At 37.5% G+C, this 19,821-nt stretch overlaps 2 protein-coding genes across 3 annotated transcripts in view; both read right to left on the bottom strand.

Moving 5' to 3' along the window:
• The window catches only part of LOC121739499 (capon-like protein), a 247,171-nt gene that overhangs the window by 169,916 nt on the left and 57,434 nt on the right, over positions 1-19,821 (bottom strand). For both annotated transcript variants that reach the window (XM_042131990.1, XM_042131991.1), the window contains exon 2: positions 721-959. In XM_042131990.1, the coding sequence (XP_041987924.1) occupies positions 721-927 (207 nt within the window). In that variant the 5' untranslated portion in view covers positions 928-959. The remainder of the gene's footprint in view (positions 1-720; positions 960-19,821) is intronic.
• On the bottom strand, positions 9,336-10,025 carry LOC121738390. Its single transcript, XM_042130402.1, has one exon. It carries the CDS (start codon positions 10,023-10,025, stop codon positions 9,336-9,338), a length of 690 nt encoding a protein of 229 aa, XP_041986336.1.

Genomic DNA, 19,821 nt, shown 5'->3' with positions numbered 1-19,821 from the left:
AAAATACACACAATTTATCTACATCCAATGCACAATCGAGGAAATTGATTCATAGGCAGTTGATAGACCTATGTTAATGGGTCGGGTTATGTCAATTCAATGTAGCTCTGTGATTTGTCGGATAGGTTTGACATAACGCTACCCGCAGGTTTGTCATCTGCCTATGAATCAACTCCTCTGATAGTAAACTGAAATCGATAAATTAGCGTGATTGCAAAACTTTCTTTAAAATGAGATATTACATACAACATGGCGATGTTAGTTTTAATTTTGGATCAACCGAAACATACATTAGTTCTTGGTTGCATTGAAGTAGCATTTAATAAATTATTGATAAATAAAAAATAAATAAAAAAACTTGAGAGGTGTCAAGGGACACCCGGATGGAATATTTCTTATGTACAAAAAACCTGCATACATTCAACAAAAAAAAATAGAGAGAGAGATAGAGAGAAACACGCGCTACCGCACGGCTTACAACTATAGCAAAAAGCACAAGATACCGCACGTCCCGCAAAGTGCGGTATCCAGCTTCTATGTCTGTGGCAAAAAGTGTCATGCCAACTTTTTGGTCTTAATTTTTTCCTTCTAGCTTTCACAATGCGCGATAAGGAACTTCGTTCCAAAGAAATGTTAACTTCTGAATGCTGATGGATTCATGTCTATTGCCCATTTAAATTGTGCTTAATAAGGAATTTGAATTTGAAAAAAGATACCAACCTTAGCCTGGAACGTGATTCCATATTCGAACGCCTCGTCTGGATGCAGGGGTATTCTGGTATCGTACTCGTCATTCGGTACCAAGTTGTAGCGTTTAGTGGACGGCATCTTTCTACCCCACTTGAGCAGTTTCATTGGCAGCCGCTTCCATGCGCCAGGCTTCAGCACTACGCGGATATAGCGTGTCCGGTAACCTCTTTTGAACATGGCCACCCGAACTTGCGTGAACCGGTTTTAACCTGGAATAATATAAATAAATAATGTTTTATTTCTGAAAAACCCTTCATGAAATATTTTCAGTACGTCGTTTCTACTGGTGCCTACCATTGGTTCGGGAACTAACCCGGCGAGAAGAACCGGCGTAAGAAAAGATGTGTTAAGAAGGAATAGATCTGGCTGGATATACAGCAGGGCCTTTAGCCAATATCTTTTCTTCATCGCTTCATTAAAGAATCACCGATCAAAATGTATGGAATTGACGTAGCGACAATATGAAGCGTGTAATGTCAATTCCATACATTTTCATCGGCGATTGAATGAAGTGATAAATCTACCGTCTTGGCTAGGGGGTTTGAACACTATTAAAACACGAATTGTACAGTTATTATAGTAAGCAAGATTGAAGGGGTCCACTCCATTACGATGACTTACAAGTCATCTATATTTTATTTGATACGAAAAATTATATTTAACCTGTTAACACAATATTTTATTTTACTTACACAATTTGTCGAGAAAGAGTAGACACAAAACAACATTTTGTTATTTGACTTAATACGGGTTTGATATTTTTGTTATTTGATTTAATACGGGTTTTATACTAAAGTGGCGTCCACTCTTTTTGACAAGCAGTAAGACTTTTGTTACGTCATTGTTAACTCCCAAGAGCCGAAGTTCAAAAGCTCAGTCAGATCTCGGTGGGTGTATAAAATTTTAATGCATCAGCCATTCGCATGCCTGAGCAAGCTTCCGTGAGCTTTTACTGGAATTTACCCCCCACGTGGCTAAACTTTAACTATAGCTTTCCGTAGCTTTGCCTGCTTTAAAACCTAAATATATTATTCCAGGGAAACAGTTTTTGATTTTTAACCGACTTCCAAAAAGCAGGAGGTAATGTTGAAAAAAAAACATACAAAAAATGATAACTGTATTTTATAAAGATAAAACCGACTTCAAAATTGTACGTAAGGGAGAAGTAAAACTCCCTATCTCCAAAACTACTGAACCGATTTTGATGAAACTTGCACTGTTCCCTAAATTAAACAATACCTAGTACAACAAAAAAGGAATGACTGAAATCAGAATGGTAGTTCCAGAGATATGCGAACACAAACATAAAAACATACATACATACATAGGTACACTTTTGAAATTTGGCATATTTGTTCAGACGCGGATATAAACTAACGTATATGAAAATTAAATTACATATATTAAACGCGTCGAATTGATAACCTCCTTTATTTGAAGTCGGTTAAAAAGAAGCATCGGAACCTTTTTTGGACCTACGACCATACAAAATTTCATCAAAAATCTGTTTAGCAGTTTTTTTTTATAAAATAAGGGGGCAAACGAGCAAACAGGTCACCTGATGGAAAGCAAATAGTAAAGTACGTTGCCGGCCTTTTATGAGGGAATACGCTCTTTTCTTGAAGTTTTTGGTGTGAGATAGATAAAGCGATAGCCAATATCGAAACAGAACCTTCTTTTTCCTGAAGCCAGTTAATAATTGACATGATTTAATATAATCCATAAGTCGCAATTCGCAACAAACTCTCTAAGTTAATTGGTCTATGAAACAAAATGGCCAATCTCTGAGTGTCTCTTTAAATAATAAATAGGTATCATAATAATATTAAGATGTAAGTTAAAAGTTTATTAAAGAGAGAGTTATTATTCCAAAATAATTATAACATCTAAGGTTGGGTGGCACCAGAGGCGTGTGAAAAGTTAAAGTTATGGTTATAGTTAAGGCTAATTTAACTTTAACCTTAACTTTGACCACAGAATTTGACAGAAGACGTTGCTGGTCAGAAAAGGCTTTATAAGAACGCTGCTGGTAAAGGAGAACTGTCAAAATGGCGTTTTTGTATGATGACAGCGTTAGTCTCTTTTTTCGCCACGTGCATTTAATACCTTGTCAAGCTCTATGGTTATGGTTAAATATGACGTCTTGATGGCGTCCGTTTTTAACTTTAACCAAAGATTTAACATTTTGATTGTAATTAAAGTTGCAGTTATAGTTAAAGTTAGTTGGTGCAACCCACCCAAAATAGCGAAGAAACTCAATAAGTACTGACAAGAAACACTGATGTTATGCTACTTGTAACCCTTAGAGGCGTATTATAAGTTTGACGTGTATGTCTGTCTGTCTGTCTGTTTGTCGGTCTGTCTGTCTGTCTGTAGTCTGTACGCGTGTGTCTGTCCGTAGCATCGTATCATCTAAACCTGATTCTTTTTTGTTTAAAAACTGATATGATCTATATTGGTAATAATTATTATTACAATTATTATAATCGTTGTAATAATATTAATACAAACTAGAGATCGCCCAATGGTCGAAATTCGACCTTAGTTCCAACGACATTAGGTCTACTACTACTACCTATATTTCCTAAAAAATATTGACTTTATCATATTTTTTTCAATTCTTGTCTCTGGGACTCAGCTGATTTCGGACTGGCCGTGTAATCATTGTTTAATAGTATCTCAAATTCAATAAAAAAAACTATAATTCATTTTCAATTTATCACCTTGATGTCAACAGACTTCAACCATAAATAAAAGAGTATAATTCGTATGTATAGGCTTGTCACTCAAAAATCTGTCATTTTTCCTAGTGTGTGTGTAATGTTTTATTTGTTAAAAAAATGTATGATAAAAGCATAATTTCAAAATAATATTAGCTCGATGCACTCCTTCAATATATAAACTATAACTGTGCAAAATTTGATTCACCTACGTTTCCCCATTTTTCGTCAAAACGGTTACAAAGTTTTTGGCTCACGTATTAATATATAGATTCTAATTAAAATAATTATTTTAATTTTTAACCATAAGAGCTTATTCTACACTTATTCTGTCACTATACATATCCATTCATCTGACCGCCATCCATACACGGCACTTATCTTTATACATACGGTACATTATCTTCACCCATTTCTTATCTGCCAAGTAGGATTTTGTTCACTTGGTCGTACTAATTAGCTGCGTCGAAGCGAAGTGACAAATTGACGTACTAAGCGAGCTCTTAATAAACTTAAGAGGTTGCCCAACTTACTTTGAGTCTCAAGTGTCAGAGTCCAGAACTCTATTGAAAAGTTGCACCTTTTAATTATTACTGCTGATTGTGACATAAATCTTTTGGGGTTCCGTAACAGAATGGTTTATAGTAGCCAGTGAACTCCAACAGAATAATTTTGCCGCATGTACGTATGTTTGTCATTAAGCTGTATTTCGTAAACTGTAATAGCTATACACAGTTGAAAGTGTCACACATTATTATTTACTGTCATTGCCGTTAAATTACAATAAATACCAAAACAAAGACATAAACAAGGCTTTAGAGCGTTTAGATAAATATTGAGCATTGCTCCCAAACAAAAAACTTATATTTTAACAGTTATTTTAATCGATACTAGTCCCTAGTTCTTACATATTACGAGTATAATATATTTCTTAATCATTCATTAAAATGTTATGGAAATCTACGCGCCAGATTCCGGAAGCACTTTTCAGGTTTTAATTAATTAACACCAGTAGTAGAGAAAATCTTCATATTATTGCGATTAAGAAGATTGGAAATATAAAAATGTATGTTAATAATATTTTCTATGAAAGCGGACATTCTCTTAAACTAAGAGGAAGAAGAAAAAAATACCAAGGTTGTTCACAAAACTCTCTAAATAACGTGATAATAAAACTTCACTTCTTTCTTATTCATCGGTAGAGGCTATTGTTTTTGGATCTCCGAACACAAACAGATAAACTAGTATTAGCATTTAAATGAAAAATATCACATCCTAACCAAAGGCCTTTTTATATTGAACAATCCTCAAGGGTAGAGGAAAAACTACGTAAATCCAAGATAATATTATTGGTCAGAAAGATTTTACGAAAAAAATATACGACGGGAACTAAATTCAGTTATGTATAGATTTCTAAAGTGGCTTAATTTTCTTTAAAAGTTTTAGGGTAGTTGGATATTCGACACCTAATACTCGTCCCACTAAATAAAAAATAATTATTCGTCCCATATTCTTAAACTTAAGTAGCACAAAATCTCAAAATGCTATATTTTATCGCTTTATTTATTATGAGAAGCGATTTAAGGCGTGCTCAAAAACAATTAATGATGTTAGCTTAGGTTAATATTATTTATTGTGTGTTTCTAAACACTCTGTGAATCGAGCACCTGCGTAACAACCGTAAACCTTGCTTACAAATATTTGCGTAATGAAAATTAATGTTCAACAGCATTACGGTTGTCATATTATATTTACACGCTTTTGCCCCTTTTTGTCTAATTGGGAGCCCATTTTGCGATTAGTTAATTCTATCTACGTCCCTCGTTTGTTCTTAAACTATTGTTCTTTTTTTTTTTAATGTGATAAGGGGGCAAACGAGCAAATCGGGTCACCTGATGGAAAGCAACTTCCGTCGCCCATGGACACTCGCAGCATCAGAAGAGCTGCAGGTGCGTAACCGGCCTTTTAAGAGGGAATAGGGTAATAGGGGAGGGTAGGGATGGGAAGGTAATAGGGGAGGGTAGGGAAGGGAATAGGGTAGGGGATTGGGTCTCCGGTAAACTCACTCACTCGGTGAAACACAGCGCAAGCGCTGTTTTACGCCGATTTTCTGTGAGAACGTGGTACTTCTCCGGTCAAGCCGGCCCACTCGTGCCGAAGCATGGCTCCCTTACGTATAATTACGTATCATTCATTACGGAAATGCTTGATCTTTTAATAAAATACTTTGTTCGTGAAGTACAAATAACTGTATGTGTGATATATGATGATAAAATATGGATAAGTCTGGAAATAAACTTGATCAATCATTTTAACAGCTGTTACACAAGTCTGTGTGTTTCCAACATCAAAGAAATTTAGCAGCCCTAACCTAAGGAGGAGATCGTAATTAATAAAAAGTAAGAAGTAAATATCTAGACATCGTCTTCTAATAATATTAGATTTGATATATTGTTATATATTGATTTTTATGGAATTAAATCAAAATATAAACTCTTAAGTTAAGTTCATCAATAAAAAGACCTACAATGGTGTTCGTAAAAAAATATATTTAATAATAACGAAATGAAACACAAAAGATAAGATTATTATAGAACTGCAAATTAAGAAATAATTAATATAAAAAATGGTACACATTTAAATAATATACAAACACACTCTCTCTTCACACTCACGCCCGTCTTTCAAATGCCAGGTGAAAAAAAACGACACGGATTCATCGCCAAATTATATTTTTTCTCAATAACTCGATAAATATACAACATTTTAAAAATCCGCTAGGTTGATCTCTCAATGATATAATTTTATACAATGTGTTAAAATATTAACTTAGTTCAATAAACGGTTATGAAAAATTCGTGAAAATTAGATGCATCTTTGTGATTTCTTTCTATCGAGAATATTTTAAGATATCGTGTTTTTGCTCAGATCGAATTCTCGGAAATATAATGTAGTATTTAATTTTAGAAAAAGAAACAATTCGGGGCTTACTTTCAAGTATAAAAATGAATTATAAAATCAACAATTTAGGGTTAGTCGCCCCCTTAATATTATATTCTCTACATTTAAGTAAGAAGAATAATACGCGGTCCCTGCAAACTACTTTATACAACTTTTTGTGCCATTCATCAAATTTCTCGCATTCGTGGAAGTTCAAGTACAGTCGTCCCCGTACAAAAGTAACCTCCTACTCAAACATTTCATGCAAACGACTTATTTACAAGTTGGCACCGTGTACACTGTTTTCTTTGTGTTTACCAAGAAACTTTAAACGTACTTATAAACTGAATCATGAATTACTGCTTGTTAAATAGTATTTTTTTAATCTTTTTAAACAATTTTTATAAGCTCTATGTCATATTGGAACTAAAAGTCATCATAACACAAGTTTAAAACGCAAACACGCTAATTTTAAATATAATGTTTTTTATTGTTATTTTATTTAAATGAAATGTGTTTGAACAAAGTTGCAACTTGCATAAATATTTAGGATTTCAACCAAACGTAATTACAATCACTAAAGGTGAGTTGCACGGTGCACCAGAGGCGTGGTTATAGTTACAGTTATTGTCAAAGTTATGGTTATAGTTAAGGCTAACTTTAACCTTAACTTTGACCACAGAATTTGACAGATGACAGCTGGTCCGACAAGGATTTAAATGAACGTGGGGGGGGGGCGCTGCTGGTAAAGGAGAACTGTCAAAAATGGCGTTTTTGTATGATGACAGCGTTAGTTCCTTTTTTCGCCATGTTCTTCTTAAGCCTTATCGGGCTCAAGGTTATTGACTTTAACCAAATATTTGACATTTTGCATTGTAGTTAAAGTTATTGTTAAATTTACAGTTATAGTTAAAATAAGTTGGTGCAACTAACCCTAATTGTACAAAATTAGACATAATTTAACACGTTATACTTATTGAAATTGGCTAGTTTGTTATTTTTGGTCATTCAACAAGAACAGGTGATCAGACTTTTTAAGGTCATCGTTGAAATACTGGTTTAAAACATGAAAAGTTCACAAGTCACAAAATCTGTAACATACAGCACGGTATTTTAAGGACACATTCATCTGGCTTTAGCTTCCTTTGAAATGTAAACATTTCCTTTAAACATGACATGTCCAGACTATCCATATAGCGCGTCCGAAATGTGAGGTGCACCGTGCATCCTAAGCATGCACCTTTCGATTGTAAACTGTTCAAAAGAATATAACTATATTTATTCTTTCTTAAGAATACTATAATATACAATACCTTTGTACGTAGAATATCTGTAAAATAAAAGTTATATTTTACCGCGTTATCTTACTGTTTTGCACTGTTATTGCTCTCCCCTCTGTACTTGATAAAATTGTAATTTAAAACGGCTCTTCTTGCTGCGTAAGAAAAGACAATATTTTGATACAATAATCTATATTTTAGTCTTCTTTGGGCAAAAAAAAAATATTTATTATACTAGAAATTTATTTTTATTTTACGGGCGAATTTGCGTCGAGGAGAAAATCACCGGAGACTTTTAATTTGAGTTTTTAAATTTTTCGGTCATAATAAATTTTATGCGTATTTTTCTGGTACATTAACATCTATTTTAATATTATAAACTCTTCAGAGTTTGTTTGTTTGAACGCGATAATCTCAGGAACTGAATTTTGCACCGATTTCAAAAATTATTTTACCACAGTAAAGCTAAGATGTTCCTGAGTGCCACGGGCGGAGCCGGGGCGGACCACCAATAATAATGTATAAAACGATTAATAATAACCGTGACCTTTGAATCAATCCAGACTAGAAGCGGGTGTAACGCATTTAGCATCTGATATTGAACGTTTAAATTCATGTACCTAATATGTATGCTAAGGTGCCTAACATTTGCGGCTACCATTACTATTAGCCCGATGTTCGAGGAATTAATTCTAAGCGACACGATTTGCATGCACACTGAGATTTCCGGAGCGTCGGCCTTCAACTTGAGTTGACCGACATGTTACGTGATGTACCCAGTACCGGTCTCTAAGAAACTGGTGTGCTGTGCCTTTTAAAGATTCAATCGGACGCATTGGGGCGAGTTTATACTTGTTATGTATTTTCGATCAAAATCAGTGATTCTGGAGCGCAAGTACGCAGTGGGACTAATTCATAGTTTATATCACATCACGAATTTTTGTTTGTTACTAATTAAGCTGAAAGATATATATTTTATACTGTGAGTTTTAGGGAAAAAGATAGTTTTTATCACGAAAATATTATGTACAATATTTTTTCTTGCTTCTTTATACCTTTAACATTAGCATGACATAATTTTATTTCTACGTGAATTTTCACCGGCTTACAAAACATGTGCGTCTATATTTTTAGTAATTTAGTTTAGTGTGGTCGCTAGAAATGTTTAAGTACTTATATCAAGTCTTTGGGTAGTTGTTACTTCGGCCCTCAAAATCTCGTCCACTGTTATATTGATAAATACATCGATAGAGTTTAATAATATTTTTGACTCATTTGCGACTCCTCTAGAACTGTATAAATACCTTTTTTTTACATGGGGAAATGCGTTACGCATCCCCGGCGGATTGGGGACATCGGCCGGGGTATGTGGGACTCTCCGAGGAACTACCCACTAAAACCCCATGGTGCTCAACTCACCGCTTAGGCAAAGTTACGGGCACGATCAACCCACCGCAACTTTGCCAACGTTTGTCTGTGTCAGACCATCAAAACATGCAGGCTTTTCTAGGTCGCCTCGCGAGGTGGCCTAGAAAAGCCCACACGGTGGCCGCGATGTGCAGGAGCACCATGCGCATCACGGCTCTCTCTGGAACTCGGTGTAATGGGCGGCGGTGTCCCCACACTACCACCCCGAGTATCCTAGCTAAGAAAAGGCGCTGCGGCCACTCCGTGGTGCGCGTCTTCTTCTCGGCCGTCTCAAGGGGTCGAACGCCTCCCGTTCTCTCCTGCGCTCGGCCTCCTCCTTTGCAGTGATTACATCCTGGGCAAAGTCATTCACCGCCTGCCACGCAATCTCGCTGGTCAACATTGCCCGGATTATTGATGGCAGGGAGAGGTCCACTCCAATGGCAGCCGTAAGGGCCGCGCGTTGTTCCGTCCAAGATGGACAGGTCGACAATGTGTGTTCGGCCGTGTCCATTTCGTTAAGGCAGTGGTGACACCTTGTGTCACTCTCTCTCCTCGCGATCTGGCACAGGTACCGACCAAAGCAGTCGTGCCCGGTCAGCATCTGTGTCAGATGGAAGGAGAGTGCTCCGTGTCTCCGTTTTACCCACTCTTTAAATAGTGGGCGGATTGCTTCTATCAGGGCGACGCTTACCAGCGGTTCCTGCAAACGCTCCGCCCAAAGGTCTAACGACCTCTCGCTCGCCTCAGCTCTCCACCGACGTATGACGTCCGGGACGGGGTTGCTGCCTCCTGCGCGAACCGCTGCGCATCGCCAATAAACGTCGGCAAGAGCTTCTGCGTCGATGTCCCACGGGACACTCCCAGCGAGTAGGCTTGCCGCATCGCGGGAGATGGTACGATACCCACGCACCACTCGCGTCGCCATCACTCTTTGCAACCGCCCCAGTACAAGCTTGTTGACGGCCGACAGTCTCCCAGCCCAAATCGGAGCTCCGTACAAGAACTGTATAAATACCTAAGTACTTGATTGTTTTTAATCCCGAACAGGCAAAACAATGTAATAATAAATAAATAATATCTTATGAGTTTCTTTTTATGAGTTAACACTTTCGCCTTCATATTCAAAATTCAAAAACCGTTACTATTCTTATGCTAAATACTCACATACGGTTTTGCTCGATCGAGCAATAACGTCCAGCGAACCCGCGGCTCTGGCTTTCGTCCACATATTCAGCATTGTCAGTCAAACTTTTATCACATCTTCAGTCTCACCTGTACTAAAATATTATGGATTCCATCCAATGCAGGCTTTGAATAATATATTATATCTAACCGTAAGCTATTTTGACTTGAGTAGACCTAAAAGATTGTAACTTTTTAGTTCAGTAATTTTTAAGACCACGTGATTTTTGTTGAAATTGTATGCAATAAAGCAAACGAGAAAGTTTATTTAAGAACTAATTAAGTATTCATAAAGGTTAATAAAACCTAAAAAGTAAAACGATATCAGATTTACTACGTTTTTATCTTCAAACATAAACTGTATTTTATTATTTAGGGTACAATTTATAGTGTTTATCTAAGCATCAAAAATAAAATGGATACTTAAATATCTCTAAGAGTCTGAGTTAAGATATATCTGCAGCAAAATGGGATCGCTTTTATGTCATTTATTATTCAGATTTGTATCCTTTGATACAATATATTAGGAATCAAAAGATCGCTCATACTAGAGTAATAACATGTTTTATTATTAATATTTACTATAATATAATAAATTATCTAAGACAATAGGAGGTTGTATTCGTCTCTTGAATTTATCCACTTATTCTTACACAATTTATGAAGGACGATGCCACAATGCACAACTTTAGACAATCAAAGAAATCTGTTAAAGGAATGCATAATCGACTTATTGAAGAATGCATAATTTTCAAATCGTGTCTCGTTTCGAAACTGTGTGACCTACTTTCAAAATGTGATTAAAACCATGATGATGATGATGAAGATTTTCATTAAAGCCGAGCACATTTCAAATTAAGTCCAATAAGTTTCAAAGCCCGGATGCACTATTACATGTCCAATACAAATGTCGTCCCAAGTTCAGGAGACAATGCGGCGCCCTTGACCCTGGGGCGACTCAGTGGCAGATTTAATGAGAATGACATTTATGTCATTGTATTAGAAGCTTACCATTTCGCCCACACACAATATTTCACAATTATTTTACATGTGAATGTTGAAATTGTTTAATAATATAATACGGTTGGAACTTCGAATGTAGACGATTATTTAATTAAATAAAGTAAAAATTTCCTTACGTCCGCTTAGGCCTTAGGGCCTTTAGGTCGCTCTTGGCCCTAGGGTCCTAACCGGCCGTCCCTTCTGATCTAATCCAATAATTCCTATTCTCGCAGGATAGAATAGCGATATATATTATACTGCATAACATTTTATACTAAGTAATATCAAGCTAATGTCTTAGCCTCATATTTAAAAGAGAAATAGCTCATCCAGATATTTTGTCTCATTCGTCCTCTATGAAGAAATAAGCGACAAAAATATAAGCTCTCATAAAATAAAATAAAATACTTATAATGAAAAAATAAATCTACCTTGTAAGGCAAAACTTTTGGCAATATTCATGGTACCGACAATCCCATCGGCATTCTAGTATTTTAAAACGAAAATTTAAGGTGCCAATAAAACGATAACTGCCAAAAATTGCCAAGTTTCCTCTATTTATTTAAATTACATAATATATTAATAATTATAATTTTAAATATATTTTATAAGTAATAAAATTTTATTAAGTCTTAGAAATGAGTTTAGTATTCACGTTGAACATAATATTATTGCATTCAAATGTTCGAAATTCATTTCCTGCACTTGGCCGCGTGTTGGCCTTCAAAGGTCACTGACCCCGTCAGCTGCTTATTTTTATAACCAACTTTCTAAAGGACTTATGCTCCTATTACGATAATGACTAAAAAGAATGGTCGGTGTTTGGAATGATGCTTGTAATTTTATGTTTCTATTCACCTCCTGATAATTCATATAATACTGATTCCAGAATTATGCTGCTATTATAATTTTTTTGTAAGAGAAAAGGTTTTTATTAAAAAGATTTTGAAACAGACTATGATGAAATGTTGTGCAGATATTGAATTGACCACTGGAAAGAACGTAAACTGCTTTGCGTCTTTTTATCGAAGAGAAATGTACGATTCTTGTGAAAATATTAAGATTATGTTTTTTTTTCTTTATTAAATAAGGGGGCAAACGAGCAAACGGGTCACCTGATGGTAAGCAACTACCGTCGCCCATGGATACTTGCAACATCAGAAGAGCTGCATGTGCGTTGCCGGCCTTTTAAGAGGGAATACGCTCTTTTCTTGAAGGTTTGCAGGTCGTATCGGTCTGGAAATACTGCTGGTGACAGTTCATTCCAGAGTTTTACAGTGCGCGGCAGAAAGTTACGCGAAAAACGCACTGTGGAAGACTGCCACTCATCAAGGTGATGAGGATGGTATGTTTTTCGCGTGGGACGATAGCGAAAAGTTGCAGGTGGTATGATTCCGAACAATTCCTCAGAGCACTCCCCGTGATACAACCGATAGAGGATGCAGAGTGAAGCTACATCTCGGCGTAATTCCAGGGGGTCCAAGCTGTTTGAAACACTATGGCAGTCAACAATTTGAGCAGCCCTTCGTTGGATACGATCCAGAGGGAGCAGTTGGTATTTTGGCGCCCCTGCCCAGAGATGAGAACAATATTCCATATGAGGCCGAACCTGCGCCTTGTAGAGTTGTAGGCGTTGGTCCGGACTGAAGTATTGTCTCGCTCTGTTAAGTACACCAAGCTTCTTCGAGGCTAATTTGGCCTTACCCTCAAGATGATATCGGAACTGGACTTCGCTCGATATGTTGACGCCAAGTATCTCAATGCTAGGGAAGATGGTTAAAGATGTGCCCTCGAAACGAGGATAAACGACCATTGGTGACTTTTTAGTGGTGAACGCGCAGACTTGTATCTTGGTGGGGTTGAATTGGACTAAGTTACGTCTACCCCATTCAGAGACCTTCTCCAATGAATTCTCCACCTTAGACACAAGTTCGTTTCGACTCTCAGTGATATTTTGCCGAGAAATATTAGGGGAGCCGGTATATACAGCATCACCTGTACTATCATCCGCATAGCAATGAATGCCGTTGGTTTGTAACATGTCATTGATATGCAGTATGAATAGAGTAGGCGATAGCACACAGCCCTGAGGGACACCAGCATTAACAGACTGAGTTTCCGAGCATTCGCCGTCAACTACGATCTTTATGCTTCTGTCTGCTAAGAAACTAGTGACCCACTTACATAATTTCTCGGGCAGCCCGTATGATGGAAGCTTTGATAGCAGCGCTTTATGCCAAACCCGATCAAAGGCCTTCGCAATGTCCAAACTAACAGCCAATGTCTCTCCCTTCGACTCAATTGCCTGAGCCCAACGATGAGTCAGGTATGCCAAGAGATCACCAGCCGAGCGACCCTTACGGAACCCGTATTGTTTGTCGCTTAGCAATCCCTGGCCGTCCAAGTATCGAAGAAGCTGGCTATTGATAATGGATTCCATTATCTTCGAGAAGAGAGAGGTTATAGCGATTGGTCTGTAGTTGGAAGCATTTGAAAGGTCACCTTTTTTTTCGGTCACCACGGAGCGGAAGCCGGGACGATGCCATTGGAAAAGGAGAGCCGAAAAAGACGCGTCAAGACCGGAGCCAACTCTGGAGCACACTTTTTCAACACAATAGGCGGGATTCCGTCAGGCCCACTCAACTTTTGGATATCAAGGGAACAGAGGGCTTTTCGCACTGAGCGCTGATGAAACCGAATATCCGACATGATGCTCGTGCATCGCGGTATGGTCGGCGGTTTCTGCCCCTCGTCATCCAGGGTCGAGTTTGACGCAAAGAGCTTGCCCAGAAGATCGGCTTTGTCCTTTGCGTCCTGGGCCAACGATCCATTTCCTACGTGTAGGGATGGTAGGGTTGGCTTACAGAAATTTCCTTCAATAGCTTTGACCAGAGACCAGAATGCACGGGTTCCCGAGGGGAGGCACTCAAGTCTCTTGCCAATTCTATTGACGTGCTGTTGCTTTGCCCGAGTAATCTCTTTCTTGAGGGACCTAGAGGCAAGGTTGTACTCCTTTTTATATGTGCTGGTATTTAAATCCCGAGCAGACACTGCGTTGGCCCAGGATTGGTAAGCCTCCTGCTTCCGGCGAGAAGCTTTTTTGGGGGATGAACCAAACCAGGGACGAAATCTGCCGCCAGTTGGCACTACAGAGGTCGGAATGAAAAGTTCCATCCCCTGCATCACCACATCGGCAACAGAGTTGGCAGTGTTGTCGGGATCATCCGGCGAGAAGCACACGTGCCCCCAAGGATAGGATGCAAAAAGACCGCATCCCATCCCAGTCTGCTGACTTGTAGTGCCACACACGACGGTATTTAACAGCGCACTGTCTTAACACCGTCGTAAGTGGCACAGAACTCCTAACAAGGCAATGATCCGATGAACCAAGTGGTGCGGTTACGGATATTTGGTAGCCGTCAGGATTTGAAGTCAGTAGGAGGTCCAACAAGGAAGTATTCTGACCATCCACATCTGGGATTCACGTAGGCGTAGTAACCAGTTGTGTCAAGTCGTTCGCAAGGGCAAAGTTGCAGACAGATCTCCCCGCATGATCAGTTTTACTGGAATTGAGCCAGTCGGCGTGGTGGGCATTAAAGTCGCCAAGTATTATGATCTCTGCGGATGGGATCTGCTGCTGCACAAAATCTGAAGCAGCTTGCAGGTGCTCCAAGAGTCGGTCCGTCTCGGGGTCACCACTATGGGACCTATATAGGCACGCATAGACGCGAGGGTGGTCGTCGCAATCTATGCGGAGCCATAAGTTTGATAGATCCATGACCTCAAGATTGCTGAGGCGGCGAGAGCTGATATCATCTCTGATATACACACACACTCCAGCTTTGGATAGAAAGGAGTGCTCGAGGTAATACCCTGGGTGGGAAATGTATGATGTGTCACTCGGAGATGATATCTGCGTCTCGGTTAAAAAGAGCAAAGCCGGCTTTGCCGTCTCAAGGTGGTAATGGACAGCATTAAGGTTGGAGTGTAATCCCCTGTTACAAAAGTCCATGTTTAATATCGAGGGGGGGTGCCTTTGTGTGTTTGCTCTTGCCCCGAGCAGATTGGAGCGCAGTTTTGCCCTCCCTAGAATACGAGGGGCAGCCTGGACGTCCACGTTCAGTTCCAGGAGTTCCTGAGCCTGGACGTCCAGAGAGGGATTCTCCAACGCAGTTGGTACCCTCCTGGGGTAACAAATTGTTTTTCAACTGCGGCATTTCTTGGGGGGTAGGGGATTGGGCCTCCGGTAAACTCACTCACTCGGCGAAACACAGCGCAAGAGCTGTTTCACGCCGGTTTTCTTTGAGGCCGTGGTATTTCTCCTGCCGAGCCGGCCCATTCGTGCCGAAGCATGGCTCTCCCACGGACAAAATGTTTATTATAATATTTTGTTGTGTTATGTTTATTATAATATATAAGATTATATAGAAAATATATTTTATGGTTATTGTTCTATTTTCAGAAATATTTTTTTCCTAAATAAAATAATTCGTTTATTCTATCAAGTGATAAATTGTTCTATAAAGTTTTTTTTTATGTGAGGCATGCATTAGGCCTACAATTCCCGGTGCATTTGAGGTCAATGAACCGTAGGCGAAAATGTGGGCGGTTAACATAACTATGATAATAAGTTCAAAACCGTTCCAGAAACTTTGGTTTGTGACTTGTATGATTTTTAAGAAAAAGTTTACGAAAATGATTTGAAACAAAAGAAAATTAACTAATAAAAATATGTAAGTTAATAGTTTTTGTCTGGTATATTCAAAACGTCGCATGATAGACAAAGACCTTGATATAGTTGCGTTAATCTCAGCTTATGAGTAAAAGGGTAAAAGTTTAAAAAACAAAACATTTTTAGGTCAATAAAATAAGCTTTATAATTTTAAGTTAATAATATAATTTATGGAAAATAAAATAATTATTTTAATACCCAAAAGAGAAATTGATTAATGCATGCTATAAAAGATGTTACTTTATACTTTTTGATTGCAACACTTCCTTTTGCGAAATAAATCCGGTGTACGTTTTAGGAACTGCATTTTCGATTTCTAAAAGTGATAAATAGTACTAAAAAGTTAGGTCATAATATTATTGAATGATAAAATATTTAGACGCTAATCGCTTTTGCCTTACAAAATAAAAAGAATTCTTTGTCCTTCGTGGTCTACTTTATCTTAATTCTTAGTTCATTAAAATGGTTACAGTATTTACGCAAGTAAACACAAATAAAACCTACGTATACAAATGTATAGTCTTAACTTTAATCTTATACTTGTCTTTAGTTATTCTAAACATTTAATTTCCCAGTATAAACAATGTTCTGCTCCAATCGATATTCAATACCGATTAATTTGGCTCGCCACAACCGTGTAATCGCCGCTTAACGCTACAGACACATTGCATCGAAACCGAGCTATTATTACATGATACACTCGATTCCCTCGGCCCACCGAGCAATAGGCCATATTACGTCACGAGGGGTGAACGGTCATTCGACTGTGACATTGCTACGAGGGAGCAGGAAACGCGTGACGTCACATGTCACATTAAAACAAACGATATTTGAATACGATGGGACGAGTTTTCACGGGTCGATATGAAATTTGGGACGAAATTCAGGAAACGAGTTGATTAGCGAAACACTTCTTGAGCTAGACGGGACGAGATTGCTATTGTTTGGACCTGAAATATGGGATGAAATTCAGAAACAACTAGCCAACGACCCGCCATCGGGCATCGAGTGAACAAAACGATTATCGTAACATTCCTCAATTAAGTTTATGCTAACATAACGTCCTTAATAATTTCAGTTGTGTAACTTGAACTTGGTAGCTACCACAATGGCGGGCTATGACCGTGTGACAAGTTCATTTCCGCTCACCGATAACGCACGACCATTTGAATATTTAAACCTTAAAGTATATTAGTGGTCATAATACTGTAAGGCAAGTTTTGTGAAGAAATTGAGAAGGTAATTTTGTTTTTTCTATTTTATTTATAGGACCATTGTAAAAATATATGTCGGCCCGATAGGGTTAGTAAAATTATGTAATACATAATTATCGATATTATATTAACTGTGGCAGTATCGTAGTAAAGTTCGATCGACGCAATTTTAATTTTTTAAAGATAAGATCTTTAAATATTTATAAGGTTATGTAGTTAGAATAATGGATCATACAGTAGATCATACATGATTACTATAAATTAATAATATGCTGAAGCCCAAGATGTCCTGCATATCTTGATAATCAAACCTTCTTAATATGTGGAAAGATGCGGACGAAAAACTAGCAAGCCGAATTAACAATCACCCTAAACTAAATCAGCAACGTATTCTTAGGGCCTGTTTCACCACTGTCTGATAAAGAGCCGAATAGGCTATTCACAGCTTTTTTGACAGATTCTCCATACTTCATCTGTCAAGAGGCTATCCACCACTTAAGGTGGATAGCCTCTTCGGCACTTATCAGGAAGTGATGAAACAGGCCATTAGCCTTAGCCCAAGCAATCTGCATAATAGTTTATTTTAACCTTCAATAAAATATAGAGTAAGTTAAAAAACTTCACAGAATGTAACACAAAAGCTCATAAGTACTTACTTTTCTATGAGTTAGTGAATGCAACTGGATGTTTTATAAGCAGACTTTTATGTGGATTTAAGAGAAAATGTCAACAGTCTTTTCGCTGGGAATTTTGTAAATGAACCTTTTGGACTACGGAGGTGAATTTATCTGAGGACTTTCAGTGAACATTTTATATTGCATTCACGAGTCGCGATAAAAGAGCTAGTTGAGTTTTTAAATATTATCATGATGTCAATGAGTTTAAAAGAAGAGTAATAATGAATTACGCAAAGGTCGGAGCGTAAAATGGGAAAACGTAGGTGAATGAAATTTTGCACAGTTATAGTTTATGCGGTGAAGGAGTGCATCGAGCTAATATTATTTTGAAATTATGCTTTTATCATACATTTTTTTAACAAATAAAACATTATACACACTTCAATACACACACTAAGAAAAATTACAGATTTTTTAATGGCAAGCCTATACATACGAATTATACTCTTTTATTTATGGTTTAATGAAGCCTGTTGACAACAAGGTGACAAATTGAAAATGTTTTTTTTTTTATTGAAGCGCATAGACAATGCTTACACGGTCAGTCTGAGATCAGCTGAGTCCCAGAGACAAGAGTTGAAAAATATATGATAAAGACAATATTTTTTTACAAAATATAGAGTAGTAATCCTAATGTCGTTGAAACTAAAGTCGAATTTCGACCATTGGGCGATCTCTAGTAATCAGAAATATAGCACAGTGCACAAGTCATATCAGAATATTGACAGAAACGTTGTCAAACGCCAAACAAAACTTTTTGTTTCCTGTCAACGCTGCTTAGCTAGTGATACCTCTAGCAAGAAAGCATTGCTCGAATTTATCAAGCCCCATACGGTCACCGGTGACCGAGACACAATAGAATTTCTATTGTGTCTCGTTTTTCCACGATCGACGGGTTAATAGTTGATTTTACCACAACTTATATTATAGTGGTGATATGAGCACTGATATGAGATTCAAAAGGATGTATCTATTTTATGTAAAAGCTATCATTTCATCCGTCTGTCAATACCAATACAACGGAAACACACGCGTTGATAGTAGCGGTTGGGAGACCAACCGTAGCATTTACGTTTGATTACGTACTACGTTAGGGCTGTTACGATAATTTTGTCTGTGTTTGTCTACATAAAATAGCTGGTTGCAAAATTTTAAAGCTCAGAAAGCTCATAAATCTCAGAAAAGCTCGGGAAAATCAATCAATAAAAGTGATACCCAATAGAGCCAAATCAAAGTAGCTGGCTGGAAAACATTAAAGCTCAGAAAGCTAAAAAAGCTCAGAAAAAGCAGGGTAATAAAATGCAATATAAAATTATGAACTACAAAAAATAATGATGGATTGCATTGCAATATTCCTGAACATTTCGACTCCAACATTCTTTGTTCCGAAATCCGAAAGAATAATTTGTAACGAGTTCGAGAAAATCGTTTATCTTTAATTAATTTCGAAAAGTTCCCTCGTAAAAATACAATTATTAAAAAACAAAGCACTTTAAAAAATGTTCAGCCGCAAAATTAATGCGAACGAATTGCGACAAGCTGTAATGCTTTGATTGCTCAAACTTTGCGGGTTGCGGGGCGTTTTTAATTTAGCTTTTAAATTTTGTTGGTCTCGCTAAACTTGAGAACGGATAGATCAAAAGCACACGTGTTTTTAAAGATCAGTTAAAACGTGAACCTTAACTTTATTCAAGTTATTTTAGGCAATCTTTTATTAAAATCTAATAGTTTATTTATAAAAGTCAGGGCCTGCCAAAACATATTCCAAAAACACAGTTATGATATTAAATTATTTTAATGAAAACAAAAGCCTTGGTTGGTTCATTATAAGTGTATGTCTATGTATTGTATATTTTACCGTTTTGTTGTACCCAACTTGCAGCCAGGCGGGACGACCTTCACCCTTTTGTAACT

Source organism: Aricia agestis, chromosome Z, assembly GCF_905147365.1.
Source record: "Aricia agestis chromosome Z, ilAriAges1.1, whole genome shotgun sequence".
Taxonomy (NCBI): Eukaryota; Metazoa; Arthropoda; class Insecta; order Lepidoptera; family Lycaenidae; genus Aricia; species Aricia agestis.
Note: the sequence above shows the minus strand (reverse complement) of the source record. Positions and strands in the feature narration are given on the sequence as shown.

Bases quoted from the DNA above. Each gene is read 5' to 3' on its own strand.
- LOC121738390 (XM_042130402.1), bottom strand. From the start codon at position 10,025: ATGGCGACGCGAGTGGTGCGTGGGTATCGTACCATCTCCCGCGATGCG.